The sequence below is a fragment of the Cydia pomonella genome, chromosome 2, assembly GCF_033807575.1.
Source record: "Cydia pomonella isolate Wapato2018A chromosome 2, ilCydPomo1, whole genome shotgun sequence".
Classification (NCBI taxonomy): Eukaryota; Metazoa; Arthropoda; class Insecta; order Lepidoptera; family Tortricidae; genus Cydia; species Cydia pomonella.
Window position 1 is genome coordinate 6165728 of NC_084704.1, and position 15381 is coordinate 6181108.

The 15381-nt window shown below is 37.6% G+C and overlaps 1 protein-coding gene across 4 annotated transcripts in view; it reads left to right on the plus strand.

Moving 5' to 3' along the window:
- The window catches only part of LOC133532401 (FHIP family protein AGAP011705), a 30088-nt gene that overhangs the window by 1951 nt on the left and 12756 nt on the right, over positions 1 to 15381 (plus strand). For 3 of the 4 annotated variants that reach the window (XM_061871031.1, XM_061871050.1, XM_061871041.1), the window contains exons 2-6: positions 1541 to 1704; positions 2076 to 2260; positions 11611 to 11680; positions 12372 to 12456; positions 12967 to 13075. In XM_061871031.1, the coding sequence (XP_061727015.1) occupies positions 1564 to 1704; positions 2076 to 2260; positions 11611 to 11680; positions 12372 to 12456; positions 12967 to 13075 (590 nt within the window). In that variant the 5' untranslated portion in view covers positions 1541 to 1563. Of the gene's footprint in view, positions 1 to 1540; positions 1705 to 2075; positions 2261 to 2508; positions 2574 to 11610; positions 11681 to 12371; positions 12457 to 12966; positions 13076 to 15381 lie in introns of those variants that run through there. The other variant, XM_061871058.1, reaches the window with a different exon arrangement.

The following is a 15381-nucleotide window of genomic DNA, read 5'->3' on the forward strand; positions in this document are numbered from 1 at the left end:
AATGTATTGCTATTTTAATTTTCATGAAGATGGCTTTGAGTCAATTAACACTTTCATTGCCAGGCCAAAACTCAAGTTGACTGCTGAATGCCGGCGTAAATACAAACATCTATATAAGACTCCCCCGTGGAGTCCAAACGCACACTCGGCGAATAAACAACGCTGCACACCAAGAACTCCGCTGGGGAGTTCATTTATTTCTATGCCGTATGCCGACGACTCCTCTAGGGAGTCCAGGGCTGTCACAAAGGACAAAATTGCCAACGCCATGCATTTTTAGTTGCATAGTGAGCATAAATACATATTATATTAGGCAAGTATGTCAGATACCTACCTACTCTAAACTTTATTTATTAGGCTAGCTATTAGTATAAAGCTGCGTACGAATTTTTGTAATCCTAAAAAACGAGGTATAGTGACAACCCTGAAAAATCGTAAGTTTCGTAAGAACTCGCTAGAGGAGTCGGATGGCATGGCCTTTAGTTATCTATAATTGTATAGTACGAACTCCCCTCGGGAGTCGCGTGGCATGTGAACAAAGTTTTCGAGAACTCCCTAGTGGAGTTCTTGGCAGTGAAAGTGTTAATGTGTGTAATGTGTATAGATGTCTCATAAGAATTGAATAATTTTCTTTCAATAGATATGGATATAATGGATATTGTCAACATCACTTCTAACAATAATTTTGTGACAACAACTCAATGCACTCATAATTTGCTTTGGAATTTTACCATGACATCATGCATGTAGATTGGTTAGCATTAACAAAGAAAAGTAGTATTACTGGTCATAGATAGGACATTAAGATATGCAACTTCCAAAGTAGAGGTGTACCCCCCAATACCATTTTTTTAAACAAAAACAGTATTGGATTTAGTAAATAATTATACAAAATCCATATTTTATGCTTTATATTTATTTATTTATCTTTATTCAGTTAGTAAGTAGCAGTATGTTCATAGACTATGCATATTGATAGTACTAGATTATATTTGTTTTTTTTTATTGGTCTCCTCCTACTTTCTGTGTCCATAATTTTAATATTGTTATATGTAAAGTGGTCTATCCCCTTTTAGTGTTTGTTCTTTTCGCAATTTCTCAATGGTTAGAGAACCATTTTAGGGATAAGTTTGCCTTTATATGCATACTTTGTGTACATTTGTTTATGTGCAATAAAGTGTGATACATACATACCTACAACATCAGTATTGGGAGCTTTCCTTAGTTAGAAAACCAGACTAATCTAAAGTCTAGTTTACCCTCTAGGTTGCAAGGATAGATGGCAAACCCTTTCATGAAAACTAGTGCTAGCACCAATTCTTAGGATTAGTCCCATAGGGTACTACCGAAAAGTCACTCAGATATGGAATAATAGTGATTTAATACTAAGGAATCCTTAATTTTCTTCGATTCTACACCAACTTGCAAATTTTAAAAATTGTACCATAATTATAATACTTTTTTAAGAAACTCACTTTCATCGTCTTTTCGTATGATACATAAAATACATGGACACTAAAAAAATAAGTTCATCCAACAGGAGCCCAAATGACGTGATCCAAAATGAGCTGGCTGCGGACCCCGGTGTTCACGCGGCAGCTCTCGCGCAGCCTCGACCCGCGGCACGACTACGAGCCGCAGGCCTGCTACAGCTCCTTCTGCAAGCACTGGCAACAGGCGCACGAGATCATACTCAAATCACAGGTGAATACGGTTCAGATTACCTTGGCCCGGCAACTACGAGCCTCTAAGCCTCTGCTGGCAACTGACAACAGACATACAAGATCATACTCAAATCACAGGTGAATATGGTTCTAACTCTTTTAACACACAGCTTGACCCGCGGCACGCAGCTCCAGGTACAGCTTAGCTTCTATAACAGCTTCTATACAGGCATAAATGAGTTAGATCAATCCAATCTAAAAGTCATAATCATAACATCCGGGATAGATACCTGCCGCGCAGTTTGGATATCTCAGCAGACTACGTCAATTCTAAAGTGTCTGTTCGTGCGATATCATTGCATAACTATAGATCTCTAAGCCTTTCATTTTAAACACGAATCTTTTTCACAGCCACGCCAACTTCATGATGACGTGCTGGCCGTCGCCAATCACCTAGAACAACTAGCGACCCTGCTGGAACTTGAAGCGCGGGCCCGAGAGACCAACACCGTGGCCACATCAGGGGCGTGCCTTGAGCATTTGCTGTCGGAGAACCTTCTCGACAAGCTGTTCGAATGGGGAAATTCTACTGGCATGTAAGTACTTGTTACTAGAACAACTCGCGGCCCTGCTGGAACTTGAAGAGCGGGTTCGAGAAGTTAACACCGTGGCTACATCAGGGGAGTGCCTCGAATACTTGCTATCGGAGAACCTTGTTGACAAGCTGTTCGACTGGGGAAATTCTACTGGCATGTAAGTACTTGTTACTAGAACAACTCGCTACCCTGCTGAAACTAGAAGCGCGAGCTCGAGAAGTTAACACCTTGGCTACATCAGGGGCGTGCCTCGACACTTGCTGTCGGAGAACCTTCTCGACTAGCTGTACAAATGGGGAAATTCTACTGGCATGTAAGTACTGGTAACTAAAATACTTGGCAATGCTGGAACTAGAAGGGAGAGCCCGAGAAGTTAACACCTTGGCTACATCAGGGGCGTGCCTCGACACTTGCTGTCGGAGAACCTTCTCGACTAGCTGTACAAATGGGTAAATTCTACTGGCATGTAAGTACTGGTAACTAAAATACTTGGCAATGCTGGAACTAGAAGGGAGAGCCCGAGAAGTCAACACCTTGGCTACACTCTGGAGCCTGTCTCGCACACCTTGCTCGCACCCTTAACCCCTTGTATGCCGGAACGCGGAGTCACGTTAGTTGCTATTGAACTCTTAATTAAAAATTCACTTGGATTCAATACTGACTGCCAGGATCCCCGTAAAACGTTCGCACATTTTTTCTGTATGGGAAATTTCGTAGTTCACTGCTGAGTGATGTTGATCAGCCCGTTAATTGTGGTTGGTGCAACTGGCGCTTAACTTTTTAATAAGTAGCATTTAGGGTATAGTGTATACAAAAACTGAGTCACCACAATAACTAATTTGCTTGTCGCCATTCAAACCTTTGTTATCAAGGAAGTCCGTAAAAGTAGGGTGTAAAACCGGTATGCTTGCATAGGTTTCCGAAGTCCTAAAAGATACCCAACCCGAACTAACGCCAAGCGCAATAATGTCTTCTTTTATTCCTGGAACTGTAATCAACAACGTTCCAGTTTCTGTTGTTAATAAGAGTCATAGTTCATATCATCGTTACATGATTGTACGTATATCCGCTTCGTCATGCCATGAGTGACGCTTTAACATTTATTATGATATTTGTGAGTTCGTAATGTAGTTCAAACTTTAAGTTTTAATGTATTATGCTTGCTACTTTTAAAGCGTTTTTCAATAAAAAGAAACGTCAACACGTCGTTTTTCAATAAAAAAATGAGGACTAGTTAAATATGGAACCAGTGACCTAAAAATAGGACAAAGCGGTTATTTTATTGAAAGTTCTCGAGCTCCGAAATAACGTCAGACACATTTCGGAAATTAGACGTTCCTTGGATTGTTACGAACACATGTTGTCGTCCTAAAAAGGACATCGGACATAGCGGACGAGGTTTATTTTACCATCCAAGCCTGGTTTTTCTAAATAAATACTTTTGATTCCTAACTATTCGCAACTTAGTAAATAAAATTACAATACGTATTTTTCTTGTATTAAGTTACTTGATTGGATAAACTGTCCCTTCTTAAATGTATTTCTGAAAACGGCTCATTTCTAAGACTAGTCTAGAACAACATGATTTGTCACAGTCGTGTCATGTGTGTGCACAGACACACCTGACGCCTATTCGAAGTCTATAAATCTTAACTTTATTTGTTATGAACTTGACACGACTCGCAGTGCATTTCTCTCGCACGTATTGGTGGCGGTTCGAAGTTCAAGCCACAATAACTAATCAAGTAAAGTTTTTAAAAATTCGAATAGGTTTCTTGTTATGATTACATAATCTGGTGATTCTGGTGTATGTTTCACACAGTTATGTTTGGCGACCCTGAACATAATTTGCACTATTCTATCGGGTACGTCGTACTGACGTTAGCTTTTATAAGGTAGAGGGAATATATTTCCTACCCGATTTCGAACTTTATTTCAAAGTGATATGGTTCAATTTTGCATAGCGCCTGACACCCGTATGCCTTATAAACGGTTTAAACTGTGTTTAATTATAGAATACGTCAAAAATATCCGAGCTCTGAGGGCCTACCGCGAACCATGTTCGACGTGTTGCCTTCCTGTCACACTTACGTACTAATTGATAAGTGCAAAAGAGAGGCAAGACGTCGTACGTGGTTCGCGGTAGGCCCTCTCGTAACGGCAGCTTTATAACGCCCAGCGTACAGTCAGCAGCGGAAGTTGTTAAACATGCGATATGTTCCAAATGATTCACAACTTTATTGACAAGAGAATAAGAGCGTGAAATATTATACACCTACCCGCTTAGCTACTTCTGGTGCTGATTGTACATGTTATAGTATGTTCATCGCTCTTGATGTATCTTTCATTAATACACGTTTTACACGTATATCATTCCAGAAATCATCATTCACAATCGAAATATGATTACTCAAACTTCCTAATTTTGCATTTCTTACCACGACTGTTTATTTTCATTTGTTTAAATATACGTTTACGGACTGCTTAATTAATTAATTAATTAATGCAACATACAGTTAATTTTAGAAAATCAGCGAGGAAGCGAACACAACAACTTAAGGTGCAGTGAGTTCAGGTCCTTCTCCGAACCCAGCTTGCTGAGCACTGAGCGGACAGCTGTGCGTGCCGGGGATACAAATATTGTTATTTTTAACAAAAAGAGTAATCGATGAGTTCGATAAAAAACAACATTTTTAGAAACAATCTTTCATGTTAATAGCTTTTGACGACCGGTTTGGCCTAGTGGGTAGTAACCCTGCCTACGAAGCTGATGGTCCCGGGTTCAAATCCTGGTTAGGGCATTTTATTCGTGTGATGATCATGAATATTTGTTCCTGAGTCATGGGTGTTTCCTATGTATTTAAGTATTTATAAATATTTATATATTATATATATCGTTGTCTAAGTACCCTCAACACAAGCCTTATTGAGCTTACTGTGGGACTTAGTCAATTTGTGTAATAATGTCCTATAATATTTATTTATTTTTATTTTATTTATTTGAGAAAAAATAGTTAAGAAAATGTAATTTTAGACCTATTTTACAAGCTTTTCACAGGTGACCAGGACAATGGGACCTGTCCCGTTGTGTGTCTGTCGGTCTGTAATCAAATCTTGCAAGTTAAATTTGATCCACTTCCCGGTTTCCGATTGAGCTGAAATTTTGCATGCATATGTAAGTCGGGTGACAATGCAATATTATAGTACCATCGAGTTGATCTGATTATGGAGACAGGAGGTGGCCATAGGAACTCTGTGATAAAACAACGCAACCTAATTGTTTTTGGGGTTTTTAGAATTAGCTCGATAAGTATTAATTGCCTGTCTAAAAAGTACAGTCAGCGACAAAAGCTTGCAACAAAAATATTTTTTTTGCTAATTTTCGTTAAAGGTTTCGAAGCGATAGAACTATAGAAAAAGTCCTCAAGTTTGCAAATTCATATTTTTTGGCAACCGAATTATGTAAAAAAAAATGCGCTACGATTATTCAATAACTGCTGCTGGCTGTACCCACTGCTCCTAATGTAAGACACAGGCCATCCTTTCCATAATATAACGTAACAGAATACAGATATGTTAATATGTGTCTTGCTACCGTTTTCCTGTTTGCAACTAAGTTACGGAAAGACAATATTAACATACACGTTTTCCTGATTGTGCGTACGTTTGAATTTTAAATATGATCGGGTATTGTGAAGTTTGACACGCAAATGCGTATGCCGAAAGGTTTTTATACCTACCATCGTTATTAGTACATTTTATGAAATAAATTTTATATATATATATATATATAAATATAAAATTAAATAATAAATAAAATAAAACAAAAAATTATAAAATAAAATAAAAATAAAAATAATATATAAATATATATATAATTTTATGCCATTGCGTGGAATAAGTAAGAGAAGTGTTAAAAGCTTGATCTCAAAGTAGATAAAAAGCAATTTATTTTTATTTTATACTACGTCGGTGGCAAACAAGCATACAGCAACGCCTGATGGTATGCAGTCTCCGTAGGCTATGTACGCCTGCAACTCCAGAGTTACATGCGTGTTGCCGATCCTAACCCCCCCTCGTTGAGCTCTGGCAACCTTACTCACCGGCAAGAACACAACACTATGGGTAGGGTCTAGTGTGTGTATTTATTACATAAGTACAGTCAGCATCAGAAGTAGCACCCTGGAATACTTTTCCAAATATAGATATATCTCTACAGTTCGTGCTCAAACGTATAGAACGAACGATAGATCGATAATACGAACTTATATAACTTATTCTTTTTTGTTTAATACTGCGTCGGAGGCAAACAAGCTTACGGCCCGCCTGATGGTAAGCAGTCACCGTAGCCTATGCACGCCTGCAACTCCAGAGGTGTTAACACACCGCAACCTCGTTAATTTCGAGTACTATACTTTCGAGTATATACTTTTGATGCGTAATCTCGAGTAGCCAACATGCCAATCGTTTACGTTCCGTAGCGAACGAAAAACAACTGTCACTGTTGCACTAATATGGAAGAGTGCTGGTCGTAGCGCAAGCGATTGTCATATTGGCTAGGCCCCATGATCTGCTACTTTTTATCCTAACTGTACACTGGTCTGCAATCTACCTACATACTTATTATTTTTTATTACGGGTATATTGAAATGGAGCTCATTTTATACGGTTTTGTTTTCTCTTAACGCTTATAATCATGCAAGCCACACATATCAATCACTGTTATAAAAACCGCAAACTGATCTTTTATTGTTTACAAACAGACCGTAGTATTCCTTACGATGAAATTGATATGCAACTAGCTAACAATCACACGCCATCTAAGGCGCGTGTAAAACATGCATATTCTATGTCTGTTCGATATATAGATATTTGATCCTGATTTCAGCTTGCAAAAATGAGCTCTAGACGTACGCATTAAGGTTTTTAATTGTAAAAGACAATCCGCTGAAATATTAAAAATTCACGTACTTCATTAATTTTCAAACGAAATCGTTGTTATACAAATTTGTACTCAATATATTAGTCTTTAAAGTCCATAATAATTCAACGACAGGGTGCAAAACATAAGCGTTTGGTTGCTAATCGACCTAATCGTCCGTAGTGTATGATCAGCCTCACGTATCCGCAATCAGGCGTTGGTTCATTATCGCATAAGCCGTTCTTATCTACTTTTTAAATACTCTATGAGAATGAGAAATGATTCGCTATAATCATTTAGGAAGAAAGTAGTAGTAGTAAAACACTTTATTGTACCTATTATACCTATGTCAAACTTAAACGGATTAAGGTACTTTGACATTTTCCTCAAGCACCCGAAAAGTAATGTCGCGGTTCACACTAATAGTCGGCCCGACAATGGACTAACAATAATGACATTTCAATGCTAACATGGCATGTTGCAGCATCCGCAGCTAAGATTGACTTTGAAATTGCAACCGTAACTTCAGTGTATTAGGTTTTATTATTGTTTGTGTATAAAATATCCCCTAACATGAGGCCCTTAAGCATGGATACTGTTTATTATGTTATTAAGCCGGCTAGACCGCCTACGCTGTAATAACCCTTGATTATTTTATAATTGGTTAAGCTAAATGTATACAATTGTACCGTTATTTACTGACAGACATCGCACAGCGAAAACCGTTGATGATAATAAATAAAACAATAAGATACTATAAGATTATTATAAATAACAGGGCGCACGTAGCCACGTGTTGCCTTGATGAACGGCATCGTGCTACTATTGAGGAGTCTGCTAAAAGACGCATTTGACAAACGCGCGTCGACGGCGCGTTAGCATCGTGTCTGTATCGATACAAACGCGTCGACGACGCGTCTGCAATTTTGCATCGCTGTGGGTGTGCAAGCTGCGTCTGATTGCGTGCGAATCGCGTGTGTTTCGGTACAAGCGTGCGTCGTCGTCGCATTAAAAAGCCGCGGTGTGCGAAGGCCCTTATTGTGGATGAAAGTTTTATAATGACTTCTAGACGTAGTCACGGGATAACTAATTCAAGTTCATATGGTTATGATGAGTATTAGGTTGTGTATAATTATTCCACAAAACTGTTATATCCTAATGACATATAACAATATTTCTCTGTGAAATGTGTGTCAATAAGAGACCTTGTTCTGAAATAACAATGGAACGCACCTATCTGTTTTCCTTTGTCAGGTGTGCGCGGCACATAGAATCATGAATAGGAAAATCCAATTGTCTCTAGATAATTTAAATAATGTGTTATGTAAATACCGTATTTTCTGTGAAAGCCTGTGTTTAACATATACATAAATTAATTACGTGAGATGTCTGGAAACAAATCACAATGTCTAGACATAAGGGAAAAATTTTACTCCCGCAGATCGGGCGAGACACCAAATCGGGTTGTGTAAACAACTGATTTTCAAGATTATCTATCTAAGGGAATATTAACATAATAATATAGTAATAAGGCGCATACGTAAGCCTGGCGAGATTTAAACCGATTTCCATCTTTTTTTTTGTGTACATCAAATCATAAAACAATAATTACGTGTACCTTCTATCTTTGAAATGTGTTACCTTGCTAATATATTAACAATGGAACGCACATATCACTATTTCTTTGTGTATGCCAGCTTCGCGTGACATACATAACATGCTAAGTTTGAAGAGGAAAATGCACTTGTTTCTATATTATATAACATGCAGTTTTGTGTCTTTCGAGGCACACTCAATGCCAAACTGTTGGCAATTTTCATATTCAAACTACCCAATATCTAATAATGATGTATTAATTTACAAGATACTGCGCTATAACATCAGAGTCATGAATAATATCATGAATGAGAGCCATTTTATTAACTCCCTTTACAATATTACATAGCTACCTACTTTATTAATATTAGGATATTTATCAGTTATTGATACCAATTAAATACTGCATATCTTATCGCATCAATAGACCTCTTGTCGCGTTTATTGTATTTAATTTTATCGACCATTTCACCGGAATGTACCAAGAATTCAATTACTGCATTTGCATGCTTTTATCGCGCTATAAAAAACTGTTCACTTCACAATGAAATCACGACGTGAGATTTAACACTATACTTTTTAGTTTTGTTTTTAGGGTTCTGTAGTCAACTAGGAACCAGTGGCGTAGCATAGGTCACTCGCACCCGGTGCGGATCCCAAATTTGCCGCCCTCTTATTTTGTCATCCATTATAAAAAATTTGGGCATGGTGTAAAAAGAGTACTTTTATTAGTTTTATTGAATAATTTATTGAATTGAAAAGTGAAATTAACATTTTTTGACATAGAATAGAAGGTAGAATATCACTTAGAAACATTACAGAGAAAACTTAATAGAATAATCTGAATAATGGAGAAATCGCCTACTTCACGAACGCTATTTTACGCACGAGTATCATTCTAAGCTCAACTCCTCAACGACCTCAACTGAACTGAAAGATTAAAATTTAACTTTTCTAGTCTTCCTTTCAGCAAAGTTTTTGATCACACTTTCAATATTGAGACATTTATTTAAAATAACATTGAAACGAAATAAGTTTCCTAAATAATAGTTATTGAGAAACCTTGTGCTTGCATCACCCATGCATAGAACCTGCATAGGTACCCGGATTTGGTAACAAAAAAATGACGAAAAAAACACTGGAAGAAATTAACTTTTTTTTATATATTAAAAAAAAAAAAAATTAAATATTTTTTTTTTTTTAACTGACACCTCCGCAGCGCCGCCCCCGGCAAAGTGCCGCCCGGTGCGGACCGCACCCTCCGCCCCCCCCATGCTACGCCACTGCTAGGAACCCTTAAAAAACTTTTGAACCATACGTCAAAAAATATGAAAAAAGTCGCGGAAGTAGAGCTTAAGAAAGACATTAAATGAAAACTATAGCGGACATGATCAGTTTAGCTGTTTTTGAGTTATCGCGCGTCTACACTGGCCGGTTTGTGTGTGAGGAAATTGCCTCGCACGTATGTGCTCGCTGGCTCGCTCTGTGTGGACCCGCCTAATATCTAGATATGTATCTCTATTCCAAATAGAGATATATCTCTAAATTTCTACAGTTCGTGCTCAAAAGTATTGCTGTCACAATCTAAGTAATTGTTCTGCATTTAGGGACAAAGGACATATCTCTTTTTGTTAAGTTATTAGAGAATGGTAGATACTTTTGACACGTAGTCTGATCCTTACGAGTTACTTTCTATGCTGATTATACGAGGTGAACTTCCTAAGGCCAAGGCGAGTGCGGGCCAGCCCCAACCCAACCCCATCCTGCGCTCAATAGCGGACAGGTTCGACTGTCCATAGTTGAGGCACTGCTGTGAGATGCACGTTTCCTGAAGCCCTGTATAATTTATTAATATACTAGCATTAGAGATAAGAATGATTATTGTATACTAATCAATTGTATGAGTCATATTACTCGAATTAAATAAATGAAATTTGAAATTTATGGTAATTATCTGAACACAACTTTACATAGGTACACCTAGCTAGAACCATCACTTGCGAAGTGCGTAGTAAGAGCATATGCAGATAATTATGACCACCTCACCCGCTTAGCTGCTTCTGCTGCTGGCTGTCCACTCGTACAGATCTTTATAATATAATTTTGGTATTACTTAACGAACTAGCGGATGTATTATGAAACTGCATCTCCGTTACTGGAGAGACACTACTTGCGAAAAAAGCACCAATCGGATATTTACGAAACGCCAAAAAACGCCAATTCTCTTGCCCAATTTGTAGCGTCAGTTTGGACTCGGATTAAATAATTTAGGTAAAATGTAAAAAGAAACAGATAACACTAACTTAACTAAAAATATATAAAGCCTGACCCAGAATATATGATCATGCGCCATGTTGCAGAATTTCATTAGAACTAATTATGACATTGGCAGTAATTTTAATGATAGGTTGCCAGTGTCATTGTTGCGGTTCACTTGACTAATACTTACTTAAGAGTTGAATATTAAATAATAAATGGTAGATGGTAGGGTTTCCAGAAGGCTGATGGCATTGCCGCGCTGTATGGCGATGCCAACTTGCTGGGCAAAGATGGATTCTCTCGTAACATCAGTGAGACGCTTTGCTAGCTCCCTGAATATAGAAAGCGCTTCGGGCCCCCAGGGCCCAAGGGTCTCGCCTCAAACGGCTGAAACTGGCAACAATAATCAATGGCTTAAATGTATTTAAGGTCATAGCCATGTGGGTGCGCCTGGGGACCGAACCCGTTGGGAATGGGAACGTTAATCACGCCATCTGTAGGTAGCTGTGACCAGATGCTGGTTGCGACTGTGAAAAAAACTTATTTATATTTAACCCTACAAATTTTATTTCAGGTACAAGAACGCCGTGCGTTCAGAGCAACTGAAGCTGTTCGGAAATCTCATCATTAATTATAGCTCACAGGTACCGTCCTCATTATATTAAATCATTACTAACTGTGTTTGTCTACCTTATTAAATCATTTCTACATGTACTTACAACGCTTGTAAAATCGCATGGACATGGTATGAGTTATGAATTACGATGACTCATCAAGTGACTATGCACTTTTGCGTCTGGATGTACAGTCAGCTGCGGAAATACTTGACCTCCATGGAAACACACTTCTATGCAGGGCGGAGGAGGGGGGGGGGGGGTTTGGTTACCAACAATATCTGCGGCTGATCATAATAAAACTTTAATGACGACTTAACTTTATGTATACGATATCATCTCATATTTTACATTTTATTTCTAAATAAGCTTGAAGTATTTATTTAATAACTGCCTAGAGATTTCACCATATACCAACGTAATCAACGTTAATTGACGACTTGATCTTTTGACACAGTTTTATAGTTCGTGTCATCCACGATGACGCGCAGAATTGTCAAATTTAACCTTTGATACATGACAATACGAGTTAAGGCACACGTCTTCGTGAATGACATGATCTATACGTTTCTACGTATAAACTGATTACGTGCGGTCTATTCAAAGTAGTAATTTAAAGACACTCGAATCACCTAAAATATGAATTATAGTTAAACGGGTAAATGTGTCGGTAACAGTAAGAACGAATATCTTAATACTCCTTTCTTGGTAACATTTGCAGGTGTTAGCAGCAGAGCCATTCCTTAGGCCACTTCTGAAACTGTTCAGCGGCCTGAGGAATGAATTAATCCCGCTCGACCAGGAAAGTGAGTAACGAATATACATTTTTTTTTTATAATATCTTATAGCAAAGACTTTGGTAGGGTTCATTTTGTGTTGTAAGGCCAAAAACAATACAATGTTTTTTATTGTTCAACAACAAACTTTAAAGACTAAGGAACAAAGATAATATACCGTCTTAACTTATAAAAAGCGATTTCTGCCAAACAACCTTTACTTAGTGGAATAATGAATCTAGTATGATACGAAAATTGCGCTCTCGTCTTCTATGGTAGTTAAGCAGATTAATAACAAATAAAAATAAGTCGTAAAACACTTAATTTATGTAAGAACGATTTCACTTACCATATGAAAGTTTTTACAACTAGGTTTTACATCTATTTTGCGTAGTCGTAATATTCGTAAATACCGTCATGTATTTAACTGTATAATTTGTTTCGTGTTCATATTTTTTTATTTAATTTATAACTTATAACTAAGTTAATATGGAAAGTGCACCGAAAATACCCATTTTAATGGATTTGCTTTGTTTACAGCCCAATTGGTGATGGTATTGAATCATCTATGTGTCGCCCTGATGCAAAACATCGAATTTATCGACCTATTCTTCTTGACGAATCACACCCAAACCGAAGCCAAACCTGAGTAAGTACTAAGTAGCCTGTAACTATACTTTTTGAAGACTATGTCATAACATGAGCAACGAACTTGCTAAAGCTTAAAGCGTTTTCACAAAGCGATATAGGGAGCGTGCATAAACTGTAGGAGGCAGCACAGGAGCCGTCAGATTTTTGGAGCGAGGCGTAAATGTGATGTTCATTGTTCCGATGTAGCCCACAAGATGGCAGAACCTACTATGCACAAGAAAACACGTGACGTGTAAATGTACATGTTTATGGTTCCGATTCAGGTCACAAGATGGCAGACCCTCCAACGCGCACGGTCCCTATTGGATGTTGGATCGGATGATTGTCTGAGAAAAACAGCTGTTAGAGAATGCCCTTTTCTTCTGAATAATAATCATTGAATCAATGAATAAATCATTATAAAAAGGGACTTTAAAAAAATCGGATTGGACAATGTAAAAACGCTCTTAGGGCCGATACAGACGGACTGCAATGGGAACTGCACGCCGTCGTTGCAGTCGACATCAAGTTCCCATACAAATTGCAGTCGGGTTGCAGTCCGTCTGTATCGGCCCTTACTGTTTCAAGCAATTTATATTGTTGTTGTTGTGGACAACCTTGTCACAAACAACGAGGTATAATCGCGTGCAGAAAGTCCCACGTAAATACCCTGCTTTATGTAAATTAACTTGGGGTTTCCGAGGAGATAAGCATTAGAAAGAAGGTAAGCTGTTTTGAAGTGTCTTTGTTTTGAAAATCACGTTTGAAAAATAAGTCACAGCTAATATGTAATAATTATAAATCATATACGACCATATACATTATTTTGCATTCATAAGTGATAGTTACTGATTTAAAAAAAAAAAACTTTTTTAATTGTCAGGTCAAGATTGTTTACCTTTTTTTTAAATGCAAAAAAAAAAACGAACTACTTATAGTTTTTTTTAACTAGTATAAATAAAACCATTCTATAAAATAGAGTGTCATTGTTTCAAATCTTAATTTCAATAATTAACATCTGTTTGTCAGCATTGAGCACTGAGTCATTGATTGTGTGTTATATAACTTTCTAAATACGTTTTTTTACTAATCTTTTTCTGCTTATCATCGTTCATTTGGTTCATGTTCATTGAATGAAGGTTAACAAATAGGTAATCGTGTCACGTGTAAATAGTCACTTGGTCAGCTGCTCCACTCTCAAGTATTAGAACACGCATACGATAGCCTTTACCCATATAACTATCATAATTTAACACAGCTGTCCGTCTCCCAGTGTATCTATTTACGTTTTAAACCTTATCTGCTCGACAAAAGAGTGCAAAATACTTTGCATCGTATTGATAACCTAAAGCACGAGTTGTAGGTCAGAGATAATGTCAGTTTAATTTCTGCGAGTATAACAATGACACATTGAACTGGACTATGCAATGTTTGTTTACTGTTTACATGTTAATTAATTATCATAACACGTCCATTATATGCTTTATAAAATGACGTCATATCAATGGATGCATAGTGCACAATATTACTTTACTTTTATAATTATTGCAAATGCAACCGGAACACAGTTAAATACATATACAAAAATATGTAGATGCTGGCTTTCTTCAAACCTAAAGTTATGCTTTTTTTTGTCGGTTGTGTTATCGTCGTTTTTTAATACGCAGTTCTTAAATTTTAAGGTTATCTCTGAAAGATAGTAAAACACCGAAATATAGAGCTATAGTGGAGAACTAAATCCGATGATCACGCCCAACGTGGCATGTATGTCTACTTTCGTGGACTGATATGGGTTATGTTCGTATATACTATGTGACATTTATGTCCACTGTCAAATATTTAATATGGCGTATTGCCGTCCAGCGGGTCCACTTTTGCGCATTGAGCTAATACAGAATTATCGCTAGAGCCTAGTGTTTCGAAATATCAAGATAACCAAGATATAGTTCTCATTTCATACACACTCCTATATCTTCTCTTATTTATCCATACATTTACGATATTTTTCCAAGTACTAATCTTATTAACGGTTTAACACGTCCACTGTCCCCATTCAAAACGTTATGACAAAGTCACACGTCCAAGTGTACTTCCACTTTGAAGTTGTGAACCCATAGTAGAAGCACGGTCACCTAAAAAAGCTTCATGGCCCCACATCGGGGGCATCCGCAAAGGGAACGTATTTTTAGTCACTCGCGCGACATGTTTCAGAGAGCCTAGGTCTCCTCCATTTTCAAGCACTAACACGTGAGTTAAACCGTATAGGTAATCTGCTCACGCCAGTTTAAATTCGATTTTTCCAGGTACCTAACTAAATCTTACTTT